Source organism: Anoplopoma fimbria, chromosome 20 (genome assembly GCF_027596085.1).
Source record: "Anoplopoma fimbria isolate UVic2021 breed Golden Eagle Sablefish chromosome 20, Afim_UVic_2022, whole genome shotgun sequence".
NCBI lineage: Eukaryota > Metazoa > Chordata > Actinopteri > Perciformes > Anoplopomatidae > Anoplopoma > Anoplopoma fimbria.
In genome coordinates, this window is record NC_072468.1 from 28,241,438 (window position 1) to 28,264,148 (window position 22,711).

At 44.8% G+C, this 22,711-nt stretch overlaps 3 protein-coding genes across 3 annotated transcripts in view; 1 reads left to right on the forward strand and 2 right to left on the reverse strand.

The window, feature by feature from the left end:
• The first annotated feature begins 348 nt into the window (after positions 1 to 348).
• Positions 349 to 21,963, forward strand: LOC129109699 (sodium bicarbonate cotransporter 3-like). The gene is given in 26 exon segments (XM_054621817.1): positions 349 to 604; positions 2,657 to 2,738; positions 3,124 to 3,264; positions 3,343 to 3,481; positions 3,752 to 3,912; positions 4,064 to 4,252; positions 6,814 to 6,920; positions 7,796 to 7,901; positions 7,904 to 7,952; positions 8,109 to 8,196; positions 8,544 to 8,690; positions 8,779 to 8,882; positions 9,173 to 9,347; positions 9,427 to 9,560; positions 16,491 to 16,736; positions 17,247 to 17,352; positions 17,518 to 17,679; positions 17,924 to 18,037; positions 19,084 to 19,245; positions 19,316 to 19,567; positions 19,660 to 19,728; positions 19,895 to 20,068; positions 20,138 to 20,269; positions 20,357 to 20,424; positions 20,498 to 20,602; positions 21,213 to 21,963. Coding segments are annotated over 26 exon segments (3,351 nt in total). The 5' UTR covers positions 349 to 547; the 3' UTR covers positions 21,295 to 21,963.
• LOC129109700 (uncharacterized) lies at positions 11,220 to 16,169 on the reverse strand. The gene is made up of 8 exons (XM_054621818.1): positions 15,735 to 16,169; positions 14,275 to 14,325; positions 14,061 to 14,189; positions 13,503 to 13,782; positions 12,418 to 12,506; positions 12,273 to 12,323; positions 11,855 to 11,983; positions 11,220 to 11,563 (listed from the first exon to the last, which is right to left on the reverse strand). The coding sequence occupies exons 1-8, from the start codon at positions 15,871 to 15,873 to the stop codon at positions 11,280 to 11,282; spliced, it is 1,152 nt and encodes a 383-aa protein (XP_054477793.1). The 5' UTR covers positions 15,874 to 16,169; the 3' UTR covers positions 11,220 to 11,279.
• Positions 21,964 to 22,659: 696 nt separating the features above from the next.
• zgc:153896 (uncharacterized protein LOC569930 homolog) overlaps positions 22,660 to 22,711 on the reverse strand; it is a 4,374-nt gene continuing 4,322 nt past the window's right edge. Inside the window, exon 4 of the mRNA XM_054622211.1 lies at positions 22,660 to 22,711. This exon is cut by the window's right edge and continues 383 nt beyond it. Coding sequence (XP_054478186.1) covers positions 22,660 to 22,711 — 52 coding nt within the window.

Genomic DNA, 22,711 nt, shown 5'->3' on the forward strand with positions numbered 1-22,711 from the left:
GTTGGTCTTGACTCAACACTTGTTTGTACTGACTTGGGACTTGTTGGTCTTAACTTGTTGGTTTTACTCTGGACTTGTTGATCTTGACTCAGGACTTGTTAGTAGTGACTTGGGACTTGTGGTCCCAGCTCGATTAGATACTTTAAATATATATCAGAGTACTCAGAAGTATCATAGTTTGAAGTGAAGTATTAAAGTACTTCAGGTGGTTTCGGTTGAGTTCAGTTAGTTTTCTGCTTCGTTTCTCTTCTTCATGTCCTGATATGAGGATGAACTGTTAGTCAGAAGCTCCGCCTCCTGTGTTCTTCTTCTCTCCTGCTGTGTTTGCAGACCTCCAGGCTGCTGTTCAGTGAAGCAGCACTCTGCTATAAATACACGAGTCGTCTGGCTTTATAAACTCTGAAACCTGGAAGTCTCACTAACGCTGTTAGAGTAGCTACTGCTGGATTGACCTCAAACGGTGGAGCGTTCACTGACACTAAGTATTCTTCTGTTTAGACGTTTTCTGCCTTTTGGGAGTTCATTTGACGAGCTGGACAGAGACTCTATGGGAGACTTCTGGGGAGGCATAGCCAGCCTGAGAGTGTCCAGAGACATGTCACTGGTACGTACCTGCTGCCTGTCTCATCAGCTAGTTCACTGCACTCACAGAGACCGACAGATAGTTTAGAGACAGCTAGAGACAGCTAGAGACAGCTAGAGATAGTTTAGAGACAGCTAGAGACAGCTAGAGATAGTTTAGAGACAGCTAGAGACAGCTAGAGATAGTTTAGAGACAGCTAGAGATAGTTTAGAGACAGCTAGAGATAGTTTAGAGACAGCTAGAGATAGTTTAGAGACAGCTAGAGATAGTTTAGAGACAGCTAGAGATAGTTTAGAGACAGCTAGAGACAGCTAGAGATAGTTTAGAGACAGCTAGAGATAGTTTAGAGACAGCTAGAGACAGCTAGAGACAGCTAGAGATAGTTTAGAGACAGCTAGAGATAGTTTAGAGACAGCTAGAGACAGCTAGAGACAGCTAGAGATAGTTTAGAGACAGCTAGAGACAGCTAGAGATAGTTTAGAGACAGCTAGAGATAGTTTAGAGACAGCTAGAGACAGCTAGAGATAGTTTAGAGACAGCTAGAGAGACATAGAGATAGTTTAGAGACTTTAGAGACAGCTAGAGATAGTTTAGAGACAGCTAGAGACAGCTAGAGACAGCTAGAGATAGTTTAGAGACAGCTAGAGACAGCTAGAGATAGTTTAGAGACAGCTAGAGATAGTTTAGAGACATGTTGTTCTTCAGCCTAATGAAACGTTTGAGGAAATTAGACCGTTAAACAGGAACAGAGATCAGTGATGTGTTCAAACACTCTGTATTTACTTTGTGAACTTTTCCATTAAATCTCTAAATAACAAAGCTGCCATTAGTTTCAGCTTTCAGCCAAACATCTTCACTTTTCCATCAGAGAGCATCATGGAACTTTCATGTAAAATTCATCTGAGTCTGAAAAGTGAGAAAGTATCTTAAAGTCGTCAACATTAAAGCTTCACATGAACCTTTTAGTTGAAATGTTTAACGTTGGCCTTTAAATAAATAAATAAAATCAACAGGGATGTGAATTTTGGACAAAAGAAAAATCTAAATATAATCCTTATATCCTATACTTAGTCTTTGTCAACTTTAGTGGTTATTTGCATGAAAACACAATTTAAATGATTTGTGAAATCGTCATAATTCATCTCTAATATCTATTTTATATGAATGTGAAAGCATCTCCTTCAAACTACTGGATTTATTCTAGTTAATCACCAACACTACATTTAACAGATTGCATTGAACACAACACCTCTGTACTGTCATCAGTAGAGCTGGTCACTGATTAATCTGAGCAGCATGATGGGAAATAATGACAGTATAATAAGAGCGAGATTCATTTAGCCCTAATGTTGCTATGCTGTTAGCTCTGTTGTTTAGCTGAGCAGGACTGTGCTGCTAACAGCTAACGTTAACTAGCTCACCTGCTGATTTCAATGGATTGTTCTCAGTTCAGCGTGTAGTAGTTATCAGGAATCAGAGACTAGAACTCAGAAACACGGATCCTACTCTGACTGGACATCATCCTCTGATGTAGATCACATGTTCTCCAAACACTGTGTGTGTGTGTGTGTGTGTGTGTGTGTGTGTGTGTGTGTGTGTGTGTGTGTGTGTGTGTGTGTGTGTGTGTGTGTGTGTGTGTGTGTGTGTGTGTGTGTGTGTGTGTGTGTGTGGCAGTGAACCCCATGTATCTGATGAGCTGAGCGTTTCAGAACACTTCCTGTTGACCCTGTGATGAGTCACAGCGTTCCCCCGGCGGTGGGCGGAGCCAGGCGGTCTGAGTGTAGTTCAGAGAAACAAGCAGTCATGTGACATGTGGACAGGAGCTGGGAATCGAACCTCCGACCCTGTCTCTCTTTCCTGTATTTATCAGATAGAAGGTGTTGAATGAATATTTTCACTATTGTTGTTCTTTTAAAGACGAATCTATGAATCAATCGATGGAGAGAATAAAAGACATGTATTTCAAAGGAGCTGATCCCTCTTCTTCTTCTTCTTCTTCTTCTTCTTCTTCTTCTTCTTCATATTCTTCTTCCTTTTCTCCTCTTCCTCCTCCTCTTCCTGTTTGTGCTGCAGGGCAACGATGAGGAGGCGGTGCTGGACCAGGGGAAGACCAGCTCCACCCTCTACACCAACTTTGAGAAGGAAGAACTGGAGAGTGAGTCCACACGGTGTCTAACAGTGTTATTCTGCACTAAAGACATGTTTGAGTTCTCTCTACTTCTAGTCAGGATTGTTCTGTTTCCAAAGAGGAGCAGGACTCTTATTTTGAAAATCCAGACCACAGAGAGATAAATGTGACGGGAGCAAAAAATATGTTATTAAATGTTAAAAAATAAATAAAATAAAGCTGCATCACATTGATTTTGCTGTAAAAATGAATGAATTGATGTTTTCTATTTGATAGTATTTGTATCAGTAGAAGCAGGTACATCAACATGTACTTCTACTTTAATGTTTGTGTGTTTGGTAATGATTCCCTTTGACTTTGTGACATCATTGACGATGAATCACTGTCTCCTGATGGCGTCCTCCTCCCTCAGGTCACAGAGCCGTGTACGTCGGCGTCCACGTTCCTCTGGGCCGAGACACTCGAAGGCGTCACCGTCACCGAGGACACCGACACCACCGGAGACGCCGGGACCGGGAGGACCGGGAGGACGGACGAGAGTCGCCCTCGTACGGTCCGTCCAGCATCAATCAATCAATCAATCACACACTGATGGTCAATACCTGTGGTAACAGTGGTTTGGTCCCTGCAGACACGCCGTCTCAGAGAGTCCAGTTCATCCTGGGGACGGAGGACGGAGACGAGGAGCACATGTCCCACGACCTGTTCACCGAGCTGGACGAGATCACCTTCAGAGACGGAGACTTCCAGGAGTGGAAGGAGACGGCCAGGTGAGGACTCTGATCACCTTTATAGTAGGAGACGGACTGAGGAGATTCTGATCCTTAAAAATAAACAAATCAAGTCTGAACCAGCAAACGTGAGAATAAATTCCACATCTGCTTTATTTATCACGTTTCTGTTCAACTGTTCACATCAGTCCTCTGTTATGAGGAGCAACCAGACGTTTATGCTCCTCTGCTCCTGTATGAGGAGCAACCAGAGACGTTTATGCTCCTCTGCTCCTGTATGAGGAGTTGAACCTCTGTCTGTGTGTTCAGGTGGCTGAAGTTCGAGGAGGACGTGGAGGATGGAGGAGAGCGGTGGAGTAAACCCTACGTGGCCACGCTGTCCCTCCACAGCCTGTTTGAGCTGAGATCCTGCATCCTGAACGGAACCGTGCTGCTCGACATGAGAGCCGACACCATCCAGGAGATCGCAGGTCCAGCAGCTGATATGTTGTGTCATGTCCCGTGTCATGTCCCGTGTCATGTCCCGTGAAATGTAACGTGAAATGTGTCATGTAACGTGTCAAGTGTCATATCATGTGTCATGTCCCATGTCATGTACCTCCTGTTGCCCCCCCCCCGCAGACATGGTGATTGACAGCATGCTGGCGTCGGGTCAGCTGGAGGAGGGCGTTCGGGAGAAGGTGAAGGAGGCCATGTTGAGGCGTCACCACCATCAGAGCGAGAAGAAGCTGAGCAACCGAATACCGCTGGTTCGATCCTTCGCTGACATCGGCAAGAAACACTCCGACCCCCATTTACTGGAACGCAACGGTGAGACTCTTAAATAAATATGAAATCTAAGCCTTTAGTTTACAGGAAGATTGTGTTTCACCAAATGAACCCTTTCTTCAGTCTTCTACTGACACAAACAGATCTAGATGGTTCATTTTACAGTTTAAATAAATAAAAATCATGGATTATTTACTGATAAAAGTTATGATTCAAGACATTTGAGTGTAAATATCAGATCAAACATGTTTTTATTTAAAACATGTTTATGTCTCAGCTGAAGAAAACAAACCCGTTAAAACTGAACAAACCGTCTCTATACAATCATATCATTAAGAAGTCCTGATATTTGCATATTTTTTATGAAACCTAGTTATAGGTTTTGTTTTTTGAACACTTTTGACACATCTTTCATAATATTTGAAGTCTTTTTTTTAAATCAAGAGCCTGGTTTCGATGTGAGTTCTGGTGTTTCTCAGTGTTTTTGGATTGGTCTCTCCTGATTGGTCGAGGTAACGTGACATGACGACGAGGTCTCCGTGTTTTATTAACTTGTTTTCAGAGACTCTCTAACAGAGACTAAGTTTATAATTTATAAATAATAACTATATGTTTCCTGTCCATCAGCACTAAACTGACCTGCTGAGTCAGCGAGATCATAACCAGCTGATGTTTAAAGTCTGAATCTGCTGATGACACCTGAAGCTCCGTCTGCAGAGAGACTCTGATGTATCGCCTTTATGATACATAACAATATTTACCTCTGAGATGTAAATACTCATGGACAGTACAAGTACCTCCAGCAGGATGGACTTGGTTACTTTCCTCCACATGTCGTGTTAGGTGTCCGTCTCCTGAGAGTAACAGAGATACAAATATCTCATGAGTTCCTCTGCTCTTCAGCTTCAGTGATCTGGAGGTGATGACATCATCATCATCACCGTCATGTGACCTCTGACTCATGTTACTGAGTTTCTGCTGCTGAAGTGCTGCAGCTGACAGGTTCTAAACGTTAAAGTCCAAACCAACAGGAAGTCAGAGAACCGATGAGTTAAAGCAACAAGCTGACTCATTAGTTATTAATTATATATTCATTCATCAACATAATCCTCCTCCTGATGGAAGTGGAAACATCAGCAGTACTTCACTGAGCACCAACCAGCAGCTTCAGTTTGTCTAGTTTCATTATTCATTTTAGTTTTAGGACCAAAAGTGTGTGTGTGTGTGTGTGTGTGTGTGTGTGTGTGTGTGTGTGTGTGTGTGTGTGTGAGTGTGAGTGTGAGTGTGAGTGAGTGAGTGAGTGAGTGAGTGAGTGAGTGAGTGAGTGAGTGAGTGAGTGAGTGAGTGAGTGAGTGAGTGTGTGTGTGTGTGTGTGTGTGTGTGTGTGTGTGTGTGCGTGTGAGTGTGAGTGTGTGTGTGTGTGTTTTTATTTGTTATTATGTATTAATGTGTTTATGAAGACAGTAAACATTAATGTGACTCAGATTAAAATCACAGGTTAATCTGAGGACGTGTGTCGGCCTGCAGAACATTAATAAACAGTCCTGTTATACTACATTATTAATAGTACAACACAATGACGAGGAGGAGATTAATGTTAAATATGGACTCAATACACAAACATTGTGCTGCTTTATATTTGCCAATAGAAGTATACAAACATACACGGTTTATAAAAGACAAAGCTCACTCTGACACTCATTAATGAACTCTCCTTCATTAATGAACTCTCCTTCATTAATGAACTCTCCTTTATTAATGAACTCTCCTTCATTAATGAACTCTCCTTTATTAATGAACTCTCCTTTATTAATGAACTCTCCTTTATTAATGAACTCTCCTTCATTAATGAACTCTCCTTTATTAATGAACTCTCCTTCATTAATAAACTCTCCTTCATTGATGAACTCTCCTTCATTGATGAAGGAGAGTTCATTAATGAACTCTCCTTCATTAATGAACTCTCCTTCATTAATGAGCTCTCCTTCATTAATGAACTCTCCTTCATTAATGAACTCTCCTTCATTAATGAACTCTCCTTCATTAATGAACTCTCCTTCATTAATGAGCTCTCCTTCATTAATGAACTCTCCTTCATTAATGAACTCTCCTTCATTAATGAACTCTCCTTCATTAATGAACTCTCCTTCATTAATGAACTCTCCTTCATTAATGAACTCTCCTTCATTAATGAACTCTCCTTCATTAATGAACTCTCCTTCATTAATGAACTCTCCTTCATTAATGAACTCTCCTTCATTAATGAACTCTCCTTCATTAATGAGCTCTCCTTCATTGATGAGCTCTCCTTCATTAATGAACTCTCCTTCATTAATGAACTCTCCTTCATTAATGAGCTCTCCTTCATTAATGAACTCTCCTTCATTAATGAACTCTCCTTCATTAATGAACTCTCCTTCATTAATGAACTCTCCTTCATTAATGAACTCTCCTTCATTAATGAACTCTCCTTCATTAATGAACTCTCCTTCATTAATGAACTCTCCTTCATTAATGAACTCTCCTTCATTAATGAGCTCTCCTTCATTAATGAACTCTCCTTCATTGATGAGCTCTCCTTCATTAATGAACTCTCCTCTCAGGTCTGCTGGCGTCTCCTCAGTCGGCTCCAGGAAACCTGGACAGCAAGAACAGCGAGAGTCGAATCAACGGAGGCAGCAGAGAGAACAGCACGGTGGACTTCAGCAGGGTAACCACTCCTCCTCCTCCTCCTCCTCCTCCTCCTCCTCCTCCTCCTCCTCCTCCTCCTCTATTATATGGTGTCTTTATCAAAGATCAGGAGCGCTGCTTTCAGGAACACCTCCATTATTTCATGTTTTATACAATAAATGACCGGTATAGATAAACGGTAGAGACACTGTCATACTGCCGTCAGTCATGTGACTCCTGTCAGTGAACCTGAAGCAGCCAATCAGAAGCCGTGTTGTTTGTTTCTCAGCAGGACTGCGACTGTGTTTGTTTGCTGCCAGCGGCCAGCAGGAAGCCCGTCGTAAGTCTGTTCACCTGTCAGTCAGCCGGCTGTCGACCAATCAGTGGCCTGTGTTGTGGCTCCTCCCACTCTGTGTCCGTGTTGTTGTTGTTGTTTGACTCCATCAGCTGTGACGTCTCAGTGATGTGTTGGCTGATTGTTGCATCATGATGTCATCACTGTGCGAACTGAGATCAAACAGGATTCAGAGGCAGAAATCAATAATCAATATAGAACATGAATAAATGTCTGTGTGTTGGCAGACACAGAATACTGGACGGATCCGTTTCTGAACCGAACTACAGCTGATCAATAGTGGATCAATCGATCAGTTCAACAGGAACTTAATGTTTGCTATTATTTCTCCAGTTTTCCAGAGAGACATTTTTTCACTCTGACATCTTTTAGTCCATCGATTCATTGATGAATCAATAACAGAATTGATTGATTTAACTCTTAACTGAACACCAGACTGTAACAGACGGGTGTCTCTGATGAAAGTCCACCTGAAGCCATCGACTCACCTGAGCCGTGTGGACGGACGGTGCTGGCGCCCCCTACAGGTGAGGTGACGCTCAGTGTCGTGTGTGTTTCAGGTGGACATGAACTTCATGAAGAAGATCCCTCCGGGAGCAGAGGCCTCCAACATCCTGGTGGGAGAGGTGGACTTCCTGGAGCGACCGATCATCGCCTTCATCCGGCTCGCCCCGCCATGCTGCTGACCGGCCTCACCGAGGTGCCGGTGCCCACCAGGTGAACCACATCACCTGATCAGCATGTTAGCAGGATATCAGCTGTCCAGGTCTGAACCAGAGACCAGGTTCAGTGGAAACTCTGAAGTTAGTGAATGTGAACCTGACCTGGCTATATATATGTATATATATATATACCGTCTTCTTTTCCGTCCAGGTTTCTCTTCCTGCTGCTCGGTCCGTTTGGAAAAGGTCCACAGTACCATGAGATCGGTCGCTCCATCGCCACACTGATGACGGACGAGGTGAGACGGGAACAGAGTTCACAACCCGACTGATACGAAGCCTGAGAAATAAATAATACAAAAACTACTTCTGTTTCTAGTGCTGCAATCAGAAGACGTGTGTTTCATAAGGGAACTCATCAGATGTCTCCTGATGTTTGAATGTAGTATGAAGCCTTCAGTGTCTCCTGATGTTTGAATGTAGTATGAAGCCTTCAGTGTCTCCTGATGTTTGAATGTAGTATGTAAGTCTCCAGAGGAAGCTCTTTGAAGTCTGATCAATGTCCTCGAGTGATGTCACTTGAGGCAGCGTCAGGTGACTGGTCCAGGTGATAAAATGAAAACACATGTTTCCGTCTCTCTGCTAGATTTTTCACGATGTGGCGTACAAGGCGAAGGACCGGACCGACCTGCTGTCGGGGATCGATGAGTTCCTGGATCAGGTCACCGTGCTTCCTCCTGGAGAGTGGGACCCCAGCATCCGCATCGAACCGCCAAAGAGCGTCCCGTCTCAGGTGAGTCCTCGGTCTCAGGGGAGTCCTCTACGGTCTGATGGGGAATATAAACCGTCCTGAGCTCTCTGTGTCCTCTGCCTCTCTGCAGGAGAAGAGGAAGATGGCGTCTGCCCCTAATGGCCCCGCCCACAGCTGTGAAGTCACCAAGGAGGCGGAGCATCAGGCAGGACCAGAGCTGCAGAGGACAGGGAGGTCAGTGTTTCCCGTTAGAGAACCCACAGGTGAAGTGAAAGACCAGCAGCATGTTAATAAATCCATAATGTGAAGCAGCAGCTTGGGACTGTAGTCCAGACGACCTTCTCACCATCAACACTTTAGACGAGTCCGCAGTCCAGACTAGATATATAACCCTCCCATCGTGGTCTGGTCTACTCCAGGGCCTCTCACCAGTTGGACATCCCATAATAATCTCTCAAAGTCACGTTCTGAAAGTAGAGGACCCGTAGAGGATCTCAGGTGACCCCCCCTCCTCTGGTCCTCAGGGTCTTCGGCGGTCTAGTGAAGGACGTGCGGAGGAAAGCTCCGTTCCTGTGGAGCGACGTCAGAGACGCCGTCAGCCTGCAGTGTCTGGCCTCCGTCCTCTTCCTCTACTGCGCCTGCATGTCGCCCGTCATCACCTTCGGAGGGCTGCTGGGAGAAGCCACCAAAGGGAACATAGTAAGAACCGGACCAGAACCCAGAGTCCAGCAGAGGGTCTTCCGTCACTGACCCGTCCCTCTCTCTCTCTCTCTGGTAGAGTGCCATAGAGTCTCTGTTCGGGGCGTCTCTGACCGGCGTGGCCTACTCCCTGTTCTCCGGTCAGCCGCTCACCATCCTGGGCAGCACAGGTCCGGTTCTGGTCTTTGAGAAGATCCTCTTCAAGTTCTGCAGGTGAGTCTGTGTTTGATAAACTGGCTGTGTGGACTCATTACCCAGAAAGCCCTGCTGCTGGTCTTCTTCGTTACCTGAGACGTCCTCGTTCGTCAGTGAAATCGTTTACAGATTAAATAAAGACAACGTTAAATGTTCTAATGACATAACGTTCAGAACGTTCTAATGAAATAAACAGAATGACATAACGTTCAGAACGTTAAATGTTCTAATGAAATAACGTTCAGAACGTTAAATGTTCTAATGACATAACGTTCAGAACATTAAATGTTCTAATGAAATAAACGTTCAGAACATTAAATGTTCTAATGAAATAACGTTCAGAACATTAAATGTTCTAATGAAATAAACGTTCAGAACGTTAAATGTTCTAATGAAATAAACGTTCAGAACGTTAAATGTTCTAATGAAATAAACGTTCAGAACATTAAATGTTCTAATGAAATAACGTTCAGAACATTAAATGTTCTAATGAAATAACGTTCAGAACATTAAATGTTCTAATGAAATAAACCAACACATTGTTTGGTTCTCATGAATAGAACATCTGACCATGAGATAATGAGCTCATCATGGACGCCATACTCCATCCTGTCCATGGAGGACACACTGAACATCAGCACTGTCAGATATTAGAATAATAAGAATAACTTTCTTTAAACTGCTGATACAAAGAGCTTCACAAACAAAAGCAATATAAAATAAAGGAGAGCAGTCGAATATAACAGTCAACATATATAATAACACATAAACAGATTAGATAGAAACAAGTAAACATGGAATGAAATAGTAAACAGAAATAATACTTCAGAGGAGATTTAAATAGAATAAAATGAATAATATATCGATAACATCTATAAACAACATCAATAAATGTCTGTTTACAGCATTTCTATGGAAACAAACAGGATTTAGAATTCAGGACTGTGACTTGGAATGAAGTATTTCTGACTGATACACTGGTACTTTTACATGAGTAAAGTGAATACTTAAATACTTGTACTACTACTACTACTACTACAATAACTTCTACTTCTTCTACTACTATTACTTCTACAACTACTGCTACTACTTCTACTACTACCACCACTACTACCACCACTACTATTACTTCTACTACTACCACTACTTCTACTACTATTACTTCTACTACTACCACTAATACTTATTTTAATGCTACCACTACACCTTCTTCTATTCTACTATTACTAATAACAACAATACTACTGCTACTATTACTTCTACTATTACTTCTACTATTACCACTACAACTACTACTACTACTACTACTATTACTATTACTACTACTCATGAATTCTACTGACTCTGGAGGGAAACATTTTGACCTGTGATGTCATACTGAAGCTGACCAATGAGGAGCAGTTATTCCTCAGGTGATCATGTGATGTCATACTGGCTGGTTGAACCCAGTGGAACCCGGGGGTGTTGTGTTCAAGTCCTCGGGACAGATGAACTTCAGCGTGGACTTGATAAAACTGGACTCAGACCTGCTTCATGTCAGAGAGTCTGACCTCATTTAGAGTTTAGAGTTATGAAGATGTGATTATGTATTAATAAAGTTTTAGTGAGAAGCTGAACCAGAGAGGATGATGAGGAAACAAGTCACAACATGAAGAGACTTTAAAGATCTTTATTCGAACCAATCAGACTGTCAAAGGTCCTGATGATGAAGGTGATGATGAAGGTGAGGCCTCGTCCTCACAGGGGGAACAGCAGGAAGCCGCTGAAGGTGCTGTGGTGGTTGCTGTTGTCCCAGATCTGCGTGTTCATCCACAGCACCATCTTCAGCGTGTCGCCCGTCTCCAGCAGCAGGGCGGCGCCGTTGGACGCCGTGTCGCTGCCCTCTCCGGACGGCTGCTCGTGGGCGATCAGCTGGACCTCAGCGCCGTTCTTGTAGAGCACGGAGCTCATGGGGAAGTTAGTGGGAGCGTTGGCCGTAAAGCGGACGTAGTAGACTCCACGAACCGGAGCGGTGAACTCACCTGAGGAGGAGGAGGAGGAGGAAGAGGAAAAGGAGGATGAAGAGGAAAAGGAGGAGGAAGAGGAGTTAATTAACAAAAGGACTTAAATGAATCATTGTTTGCAGTATTTACATATTTTAAAGTGTTGTTGCTCTTTATAAAAGTGAAAGCGTTGACCAGGTGTGCCGTCGGCAGAGACACCTGTAGAAGGAGACACCTGTAGAAGGAGACACCTGTAGAAGGAGACACCTGTAGAAGGAGACACCTGTAGAAGGAGACACCTGTAGAAGGAGACAGAGTGAGGTCACTGACCCGTCTCTGAGCTGTAGGCCTGACCCACGTTGGTCAGAACGTCTCTGTAGATCAGAGTTCTGCTTCCTGATGTCGACTTCTGGAGACCGTCTCCTCCCAGAGACACCGCAAACGCCACCTTCGGTACGTCTGAAGGGGAACACGTAGAAAAAAATACTTATTTATATATATATATATACACATTTAGTTTGATTGGGCCTATTAATCTATTTATTTAGAATGAAAAGATTAAAAAACTCTTTTATTGATGTCATTATTGTAATAACAACTAAACCCCCCAGAGGGTGCTCCTCCATCTCAGCATCAACTCAGTTAATGGAGCCAGAGGGGCGCTTGTTTTGTGCCTTGGTGCAGCCCTCAACATTTTATCATTGATATTAAATCACAACAGAATATCTTCTTAAAGTATTTCAACGACCTCTCATGGCCTTCAGCTCCTTCTCCGTCGTCTCCAGTCTCTCCTTGACTCCTGCAAACACACACAGCAATAACCAGGTGATCAATAACAAATAATCAGCTTCTAATAACCGCTGAAGAACAAAGACTTCCACATGCAGACTCACCCAGGTTGTCGGTCTGAAGCTGCTTCAGTGAAGCCTGAAGAGTCTTCAGTTCGGCTTCAGCGTCAAACTCTGTCGGAGGTTCATCCACCCTGAAACACAAAGACACAGATCTAGTATTGTGTTGTAGTAGAGTCAACGGAAGTAGTGGTAGTGTTGGTGCTATTAGTAATTAAAGTGGTGGTAGTAGAAGTGGTGTTGGTGGTAAATGGAGTAGTGTAAGTGGTGTTGATGGTAGTAGAAATGGTGTTGTTGGAAGTTGGAGTAGTGTAAGTGGTGTTGATGGTAGTACAAGTGGTGTTGGTGGTAGTTGTAGCAGTGTAAGTGGTGTTGTTGGTAGTTGGAGTAGTGCAAGTGGTGTTGGTGGAAGTATCAGTGGTGTTGTGGTAGCTGTAGCAGTGTAAGTGGTGTTGTTGGTAGTTGGAGTAGTGGAAGTGGTGTTGGTGGTAGTACAAGTGGTGTTGGTGGTAAATGGAGTAGTGTAAGTGGTGTTGGTGGTAGTACAAGTAGTGTTGTTGGTAGTAGAAATGGTGTTGTTGGTAGTTGTAGCAGTGTAAGTGGTAGTTGTAGCAGTGTAAGTGGTGTTGTTGGTAGTTGGAGTAGTGCAAGTGGTGTTGGTGGAAGTATCAGTGGTGTTGTGGTAGCTGTAGCAGTGTAAGTGGTGTTGTTGGTAGTTGGAGTAGTGGAAGTGGTGTTGGTGGTAGTACAAGTGGTGTTGGTGGTAAATGGAGTAGTGGAAGTGGTGTTGGTGGTAGTACAAGTAGTGTTGTTGGTAGTAGAAATGGTGTTGTTGGTAGTTGTAGCAGTGTAAGTGGTAGTTGTAGCAGTGTAAGTGATGCTGTGGTAGAAGTCAATCTGCAGGGCTCCAGACGAACAGCTTTAAGGATCATTTGGTAAAGTTTTATGTCACTAAGTAGTCGAGCAGAAACCGATTATAATCATCAAACACTGAATACACCAACTTCACATTTTAACACCAAAACGTCCTCCCTGTGTTCTGGAGCCCTGTGTTCATGTAGAATCAGGAACCAGTTTGGCCATGTGACTTTAAGAGACGGTTGCCGTAGTAACAGTAGAGTGGTCCTCACAGGGGGAACAGCAGGAAGCCGCTGAAGGTGCTGTGGTGGTTGCTGTTGTCCCAGATCTGCGTGTTCATCCACAGCACCATCTTCAGCGTGTCGCCCGTCTCCAGCAGCAGGGCGGCGCCGTTGGACGCCGTGTCGCTGCCCTCTCCGGACGGCTGCTCGTGGGCGATCAGCTGGACCTCAGCGCCGTTCTTGTAGAGCACGGAGCTCATGGGGAAGTTAGTGGGAGCGTTGGCCGTAAAGCGGACGTAGTAGACTCCACGAACCGGAGCGGTGAACTCACCTGAGGAGGAGGAGTAGGAGGAAGAGGAAAAGGAGGAGGAGGAGGAGGAGGAGGAGGAAGAAGAGGAGTTAGGCGAAGAGCTGAACACTACGGACTTAGACATCATGAAGATCTGAAGGTTGAAGCTGATGATGAGGAGGAGTGTGACCTTCACATGACACCAACACCTCTTCTTCTTCTGTGGTGCTTTACCAGCACCGACCAGCTGATTATGAGTATTAAACTCTTATTTAAACATCAGAGAGGAAACAAGACTTCAGGTAGATGACTTCACTCACCTGTCTCAGCGTTATAAGCCCCGCCCACGTTGGTCAGGACGTCCTTGTAGACGAGGTCTTTGTTGCCGGTCGTCGTCTTCACGAGACCGTTTCCTCCCAGCGAGGCAGCGAAGGCAACTTTAGGTGTTTCTGAACAAAAGAGGTTCTTCAGACGCCGTTCCATTAACGTTTAAATAACCTTTGTGTTTGGTACCAGTGTTCTAGTGTTCCTCACCGCGGACTCTCTTCAGCTCTCTCTCAGCCGCCTCCAGACGCTCACTCATCTCTGTGGAACGTTCAGGAGAACAAACGTTAACAAACAGAACCGAACCTCTGCAGGTCCAACCAGCTGGAGTCCTGTTTTCTTCTTCTGTGGTTTATGGTTTACTGTAGGTCAGTGATGGACGGAGAGAAGGATCCTGAAGTATCCAGCTGATGGAGCTGAGGAAAGGTGCTCCACCTGAGTGAATATCAGTTTCACCCTGACAGACCTACGTCAGTAACGTCAGCGCTCTCATCATTATGACGTAGTTTAGTTAAAGTACATTCTATGAACGCAGCAGGTTTCTTTTCCTTGACCTCATGTGTTTTGAATCAAGGAGAAGTGGTTAGGAAAGGAGGCAACTCTTTGACTTTTATATTTTTACAATATATCTGTGAAATATTTGTTCAATATCAAATCAATACTGATCAATAGAGTGAAGACGAGTTCATGGACACAAGTCAAAGAGATTCTACCCAGACAGACAGCATGAGTTCAGACTCACCTGTGAGATAGATAGATATATTTTGTCACGGATGTGGTGTGGACCCAAAAGCAGTACGACCAGGAGACAGATAAAGTTCTGGAGCTTCATTTAAAGCTGAGCACACAGCAGACAGACAGGCAGGGTCAGACTCACACTGGGAAACAGGCAGACAGAAACCAGAGGAAGCAGAGGCTAAACTCGGGGTCGGGGACAGAAGGCTGAGTCGTTGACAGGCAGGCAGGGTCGGCAACGGGAAATCAGTCCACGGGAAATTGCTGGAAGGTCTGACATAAATGCAACCAACGATCTGGCAGCGAGTGTGTGACTGACTGGGGCATAGAACTCCTCCGAGGCCGCAGAGTCAGAATCCATTCATACATATATATACATTTATACATATATATGTATAAATGTATATATATGTATAAATGTATATATATATATATATATATATATTTATACATATATATATATAAATGTATATATATATATAATAAATGTATATATATATACATTTATACGTATATATGTATAAATGTATATATATATACATTTATACATATATATGTATATATGTATAAATGTATATATATACATTTATACATATATATGTATAAATGTATATATATGTATAAATGTATATATATATATATACATTTATACATTTATATGTATAAATGTATATATATATACATTTATACATATATATGTATAAATGTATAAATGTATATATATATACATTTATACATATATATGTATATATGTATAAATGTATATATATACACATTTATACATATATATGTATAAATGTATAAATGTATATATATATACATTTATACATATATATGTATAAATGTATATATATGTATAAATGTATATATATGTATAAATGTATATATATATATATATATATACATTTATACATTTATACATAGTCGAGCCTCACCTCGTCTCTCGGCCTTCAACTCCTCCAGGACGTCCTGAACCTTCTTCAGTTCGGTCCGGCTGTCGACGGGCTGAGCCGAGCTGAACCGGGTCAGACAGACCAGGGACACCAGGACCAGGACCAGGACACAGCGAGACATGATGGGGGACAGACCTAGACCCTGTGAGGCCGCTGCTCTTTATAGGGACGGTCTCCGTGGCTGAGCCCAGGTCAGCAGGATGCTCTGCAGGGGTTTAGAACCAGAACCAGCTGGTCCACTCTGACTCTGTCACTGATTGGTGGAGTATTGATCTGATCATTGTGCTCTCTGATTGGTTGGTTCAGGTCTACGCTGTAGATAAACATGTCACTGAGTCCAGGTTATGTAACCTGGACTCCCTGAAGACTTCGTTTTCCTGCTGTTCAATCATCCATAAATACAGTTATTATTATTATCATCCCTCCAGAATCCATCCGATTGGTTTTTGATCACTCATAGAAATCTGTTTCTGGCTCCGGTCTCAGTGGATTCCAGACGCTCAAGGTCACACTAATGTTGACCTGACTTTTGTTAAAACGACAGACTGTTGAGACCTACGGATCCTGGTCCTCAAACCAGTCTTCTGCTGGAATACACGTTTCCACTTGAAGAGAAATCTTCTTTATCTTGTAAAGTGTGAAGTGGATCCATCTAGAATCCTGGTTTGGTATCTGTGTTTATAAATGAAGGTCTCTGAAGACCACCACCTGTCCTCTAAAGCCTCCGTCTGTCCTCAGTGACTACGGTCTGTGCTACCTGTCCTTGAGGACCAGTATCGGACTCTGGACCGCCTTCCTCTGCCTGCTGCTGGTCGCCACCGATGCCAGCTCTCTGGTCTGCTACATCACCCGCTTCACCGAGGAGGCCTTCGCCTCCCTCATCTGCATCATCTTCATCTACGAGTCTCTGGAGAAGCTGGTCCGCCTCGGGGAGCACTACCCCATAGACATGAACAACCAGCTGGACAACCTCACCTTCTACACGTAAGAGCGCCTCAAGGTCTAAAGGTCTGAAGGTCTAAAGGTCTGAGGGTCTAAAGGTCTGAGGGTCTGAAGTTCTGAAGGTCTGAGAGTCTGAAGGTCTATAGGTTTAAAGATCTGAGGGTCTGAAGGTCTGAGGGTCTGAAGTTCTGAAGGTCTAAAAGTCTGAAGGTCTGAACGTCTGAAGGTCTAAAGATCTGAAGGTCTAAAGATCTGAAGGTCTAAAGGTCTAAAGATCTGAAGGTCTAAAGGTCTAAAGATCTGAAGGTCTAAAGGTCTAAAGATCTGAAGGTCTAAAGGTCTAAAGATCTGAAGGTCTAAAGTTCTGAAGGTCTGAAGGTCTGACGGCTGAAGGTCTGAAGGTCTAAAGATCTGAAGGTCTAAAGATCTGAAGGTCTGAAGGTCTAAAGATCTGAAGGACTAAAGGTCTGAAGGTCTAAAGATCTGAAGGTCTGAAGGTCTGACGGTCTGATGTCTTTGATGATCCAGATCTCATGTGAGTTGTTGTTTCAGGTGTCGGTGTTCCCCCCCCGCCAATGTCTCGGATCAAGTCCAGCAGAGGTGGAGCGACAGGAACGGGACCTTAGGGATCCTCCGGTGGGACGAGCTGACGGTGAAGGTTGGACCTGACTCTTCATCAAACACACAGACAGAAGTTCATGAGTTTTTCATTAGTTAGTAAGGTTGTGAAGGAGCTCTTTGATGGACTCACCATGATTACTGCTACCTGATTCACCCTGAAGTCACGTTATGACAGACCTGACCTCTCCCTCTGTGTCTCCAGGACTGTCAGGACCTCCACGGGGAGTTCGTGGGTCCGGCCTGCAGCCACAAAGGTCCCTTCGTCCCAAACGTCCTCTTCTGGTCTATCATCCTCTTCTTCACCACCTTCTTCCTCTCCTCCTTCCTCAAGCAGGTCAAGACCATGAGATACTTCCCCACCAAGGTATCTGTCCACACATTCCCAACCATCACAATCATTATTCCAATGAAAAAGAACAACGGCTGGCTACTTAGCTAGCATGCTACTTCCACCGTGCTTTCATGCTACATAATTAATCCGTACAAAGATATTATTTATCTGTTGGAATCGTTGTGCTTTTCTTTAGCTGCAACAAGAGTGTTTGTTTGTAAGTGTTACTAATTCATTTTGCTTAAGTTAAATGAAATCAGAATGTTTGTGTCGTCAGGTCCGGTCCTCCATCAGTGACTTCGCCGTCTTCCTCACCATCATGATCATGGTGCTGCTGGATTATCTGGTTGGAGTTCCTTCACCCAAACTGGACGTCCCCGACCGCTTCGAGGTGACCCCTGACCCGTGTTCTGTTCAGGACTCCGACCTGCGTCTCATCAGTTAACAAGATGTTAATCATTGAACGACGGTCACATGTTGGTTTGTTTGTGAGAAGCTCAGTGTGGTAACAGGTCAGAGGTCAGAGGTCACTAACACTCTCACACTCACACTCACACACACTCTCTCACTCTCACACTCACTAACACTCTCACACTCACACACTCACACACTCACACACTCACACACTCACACACTCTCACACTCTCACACTCACACACTAACACTCTCACACTCACACACTCACACACTCACACACTCACACACTCACACACTCACACACACACACTCACACACACTCTCACACTCACACACTCTCACACTCACACACACTCTCACACTCTCACACTCACACTCACACACACTCTCTCACTCTCACACTCACTAACACTCTCACACTCACACACTCACACACACACACTCACACACACTCTCACACTCACACACTCTCACACTCACACACACTCTCACACTCTCACACTCACACTCACACACACTCTCTCACTCTCACACTCACTAACACTCTCACACTCACACACTCACACACTAACACTCTCACACTCACACACTCACACACTCACACACTCTCACACTCACACACACTCTCACACTCACACAGTCACACACTCACACACACTCTCACACTCACACACTCACACACTCTCACACTCACACACACTCTCACACTCACACAGTCACACACTCACACACACTCTCACACTCACACACACACACACTCACACACTCACACACTAACACTCTCACACTCACACAGTCACACACTCACACACACTCTCACACTCACACACACACACTCACACACACTTTAGCGTTAGTTAACGTGTTCAGAGAATAATTCTGCCTCCACTAAGCTCCGCCCACAAACATCTGTGATCATGTTCACTAACAGAAGGTGTAAACCTGAGAGTCTGTCGCCCTCTAATCAGAATCAGACTGAAGGTGACCGTTTGTTCATGAACTCTGTCTCTGTCCGCTCAGCCCACCTCCAACACTCGCGGCTGGCTGATCTCCCCGCTGGGACCGAACCCCTGGTGGACGCTGCTGGCGGCCGCCGTGCCGGCTCTGCTCTGCACCATCCTCATCTTCATGGACCAGCAGATCACCGCCGTCATCGTCAACAGGAAGGAGAACAAGCTGAAGGTCAGGACGTCCGGCGGTAGGAGGTTGCTCTGTGACGGAGCAGCTCACTGACACTCTCTTTGGGTTGCAGAAAGGCTGTGGCTACCACCTGGACCTGCTGGTGGTGGCGGTGATGCTGGGCGTCTGCTCCGTCATGGGCCTGCCGTGGTTCGTGGCGGCGACCGTGCTCTCCATCTCCCACGTCAATAGCCTGAAGCTGGAGTCAGAGTGCGCAGCGCCCGGCGAGCAGCCAAAGTTTCTGGGCATCGTGGAGCAGAGGGTCACCGGCTTCATGATCTTCGTCCTGATGGGCTGCTCCGTCTTCATGACCTCCGCCCTCAAGGTGAGTATCACACCTGTGGTCGTCACGGAGACGGAGAGACGGAGGCTCAGCTGTGTCCTCTCAGAATGTAACGACGTCCTTCTGTCCTCCAGTTCATCCCGATGCCCGTCCTCTACGGAGTCTTCCTCTACATGGGCGTGTCCTCGCTCAAAGGCATCCAGGTCCGTCTGTCCGTCTGTCCGTCTGTCCGTCTGACTGTCTGTCTGTCTGTCCGTCTGACTGTCTGTCTGTCTGTCTGTCTGTCTGTCTGTCTGTCTGTCCGTCCGTCCGTTCTGCTTCAGCATCACTCCGTGTCACTCACTCCTCGTCCGTCTGTCCGTCCTCCAGCTGTTCGACCGGCTCCAGCTGTTCGGCATGCCGGCCAAACACCAGCCGGACCTGATCTACCTGCGCTACGTCCCCCTGTGGAAGGTGCACGTGTTCACGGCGGTGCAGCTGTCCTGCCTCATCGTCCTCTGGGCCATCAAGACGTCGGCCGCCGCCGTCGTCTTCCCCATGATGGTGAGACGGACGCAGAGAGAGCAGGTTTCCTGTGAGCGACTCTTTAACCCACGTCTCGGTGCTCTGCAGGTCCTGGCTCTGGTCTTCATCCGGAAGCTTCTGGACTTCTGCTTCACCAAGAGAGAGCTGAGCTGGCTGGACGACCTGATCCCAGAGAGCAAGAAGAAGAGGGACGACGACAAGAAGAAGAAGCAGAAGGAGGTGAGCCGCCACAGAGCCGACCTCTTGACCCCTCCCAGACTCAGTGTCTCTGACTGTGTCTGTCTCTGACCGTGTCTGTCTCTGCAGGACGCTCTCCGGATGCTGGAGGAGGACGACCCGCCCTACGACATCCGGACCAGAGACCTGAAGGGCCGGTGAGTCGGGTTCATCGGAGCGCTGGTCTGAACCAGGACGGACGCTAACATGTGTGTCTCTGTGTTTGAGCAGCGGCGACCCCTCAGAGGTCAACATTTCCAGTGAAATGGACAAAAGCGGCGTCTGGAAGTCCGTCTCCAAGAACTCTGACGGCTGCAGAGCTCTGAAACACAGCAGGTAGGAGAGCCTCCTTCTTTAGAGTGTTTACCAGCATGTTACGGCCCGTTAGGGTTGTTGTGGATCTTATTTATTGTTGACGTTGTTGTTGACGTTGTTGTTGACATTGTAGTTGACGTTGTTGTTGACATTGTCGTTGAAGTTGTTGTTGACATTGTTGTTGACGTTGTTGTTGACGTTGTCGTTGACGTTGTCGTTGACATTGTCGTTGACGTAGTTGTTGACATTGTCGTTGACGTAGTTGTTGACATTGTCGTTGACATTGTTGTTGACATTGTTGTTGACATTGTCGTTGACGTTGTTGTTGACATTGTCGTTGACATTGTTGTTGACATTGTTCACGTTGTCGTTGACATTGTCGTTGACATTGTCGTTGACATTGTTGTTGACATTGTTGACGTTGTCGTTGACATTGTCGTTGACATTGTCGTTGACATTGTCGTTGACATTGTTGTTGACATTGTTGTTGACATTGTTGATGTTGTCGACGTTGTCGTTGACATTGTCGTTGACATTGTCGTTGACATTGTTGTTGACATTGTTGTTGACATTGTCGTTGACGTTGTTGTTGACATTGTCGTTGACATTGTTGTTGACATTGTTGTTCCAGCCAGGAGAAGCTGCCCAGCGTCCAGATCAACGTGGAGAACGAGGACGGTCGGAGGGTCGTGGACGCTGAGACGTCGCTATGATGCTGTTGGACGACCGGTTTCTGAAACTGTTTCGCTCCGTCTCCCCTTAGCTGAGGTCAAAGGTCGTCAACGACCAATCAGGCTTCACCTCGCTGAAGAAGAAGAACGTTTTATTGTGAATCACAGAGACTCCACCGCTCGGAGCAAAGATGGAAACAGATTCCTCAGCTTTCTTTGATTGTTTTTACTACTGCGCTGTGATTGGCTGCTGAAGCATCCAATCAGAACACAGACTCACTTAAACACCTGATTCTTTTTTCCAAAATGACGAACTGAAAAAAGTTTAATTTTCTTGTTTTCAATTTTCTGTTTCTGCTTTTATGAAGCAGCGTTTTTTATTAAATCCATCATGCTGATCGACACTGTAACACGTGTCTGTCTGTGTGTGTCTGTGTGTGTGTCTGTGTGTGTGTCTGTGTGTGTCTGTGTGTGTGTCTGTGTGTGTATGTGTGTGTCTGTGTGTATGTGTGTGTCTGTGTGTGTGTGTGTGTCTGTGTGTGTGTGTGTGTGTGTGTGTCTGTGTGTGTGTGTGTGTGTGTCTGTGTGTGTGTGTGTGTGTGTCTGTGTGTGTGTGTCTGTGTGTGTGTGCGTTAGGCGTCTCCGATCAGATCTTTATTGATTAGATGAGGTCTCAGAGTTCATAAATATTATCTATGATATAAATAAATGTTCACAAACTGAGTCAGAGTTTCAGTGGCTTTATTCCATCAGCTGTTATCAGTGAAGTCTGTGGTCATGTGACCTCTGAATCAGTCACCTTTGACCTCTGCAGTAACAACACGCTGTGATCGGGTCACTGACATGAAATCTAGTGCGTCTGGTGAAGACAACATAGTACTGTGTATAAATACTAGCAATAATACTTCATAATACATGTACATATTAAGCCAGAGATCCGTTTCAGAGCAGGAGAAGCTGATCCTGGATCTGCTACAGCTCAGTGAAGATGAAGAGCAGCATCAACAGCAGCAGAGAGACAGACAGTCCAGATCTCTGTGATCCACCTGAAACTACATGAAGTACTCCGATGAATTCATAGTACTATGAGTACTACTGTTAGTACTACAAGGGACACAATCTAAACCATGTGGTGGTTCCATCTGTGAGGTCTGATGACGTTCTGGTTCATGTGCCCTTTAACCCTCTGGTCCTATTTCACACCCAGTTCTTTAATTTCATTCATCAAGTCAATCAATAGTTTAAAGGGTTCAAAGTGAATTATTGTAGTATTAGAGGATTGTACATGAAGTATAAAGTAGCAGAAAATATATGTCCCCAAGTATTTAAAAACTGTTCTTCAGTACAATTCAAGTTGTTCTGAGCAGTTCATATTTAAATCTGTAAAGACCAGATGTGTTTTGGTCTTTACAGAACCAAACTGATGGAGGAACAGAAATACGACGTAGTTGTGGTTGAG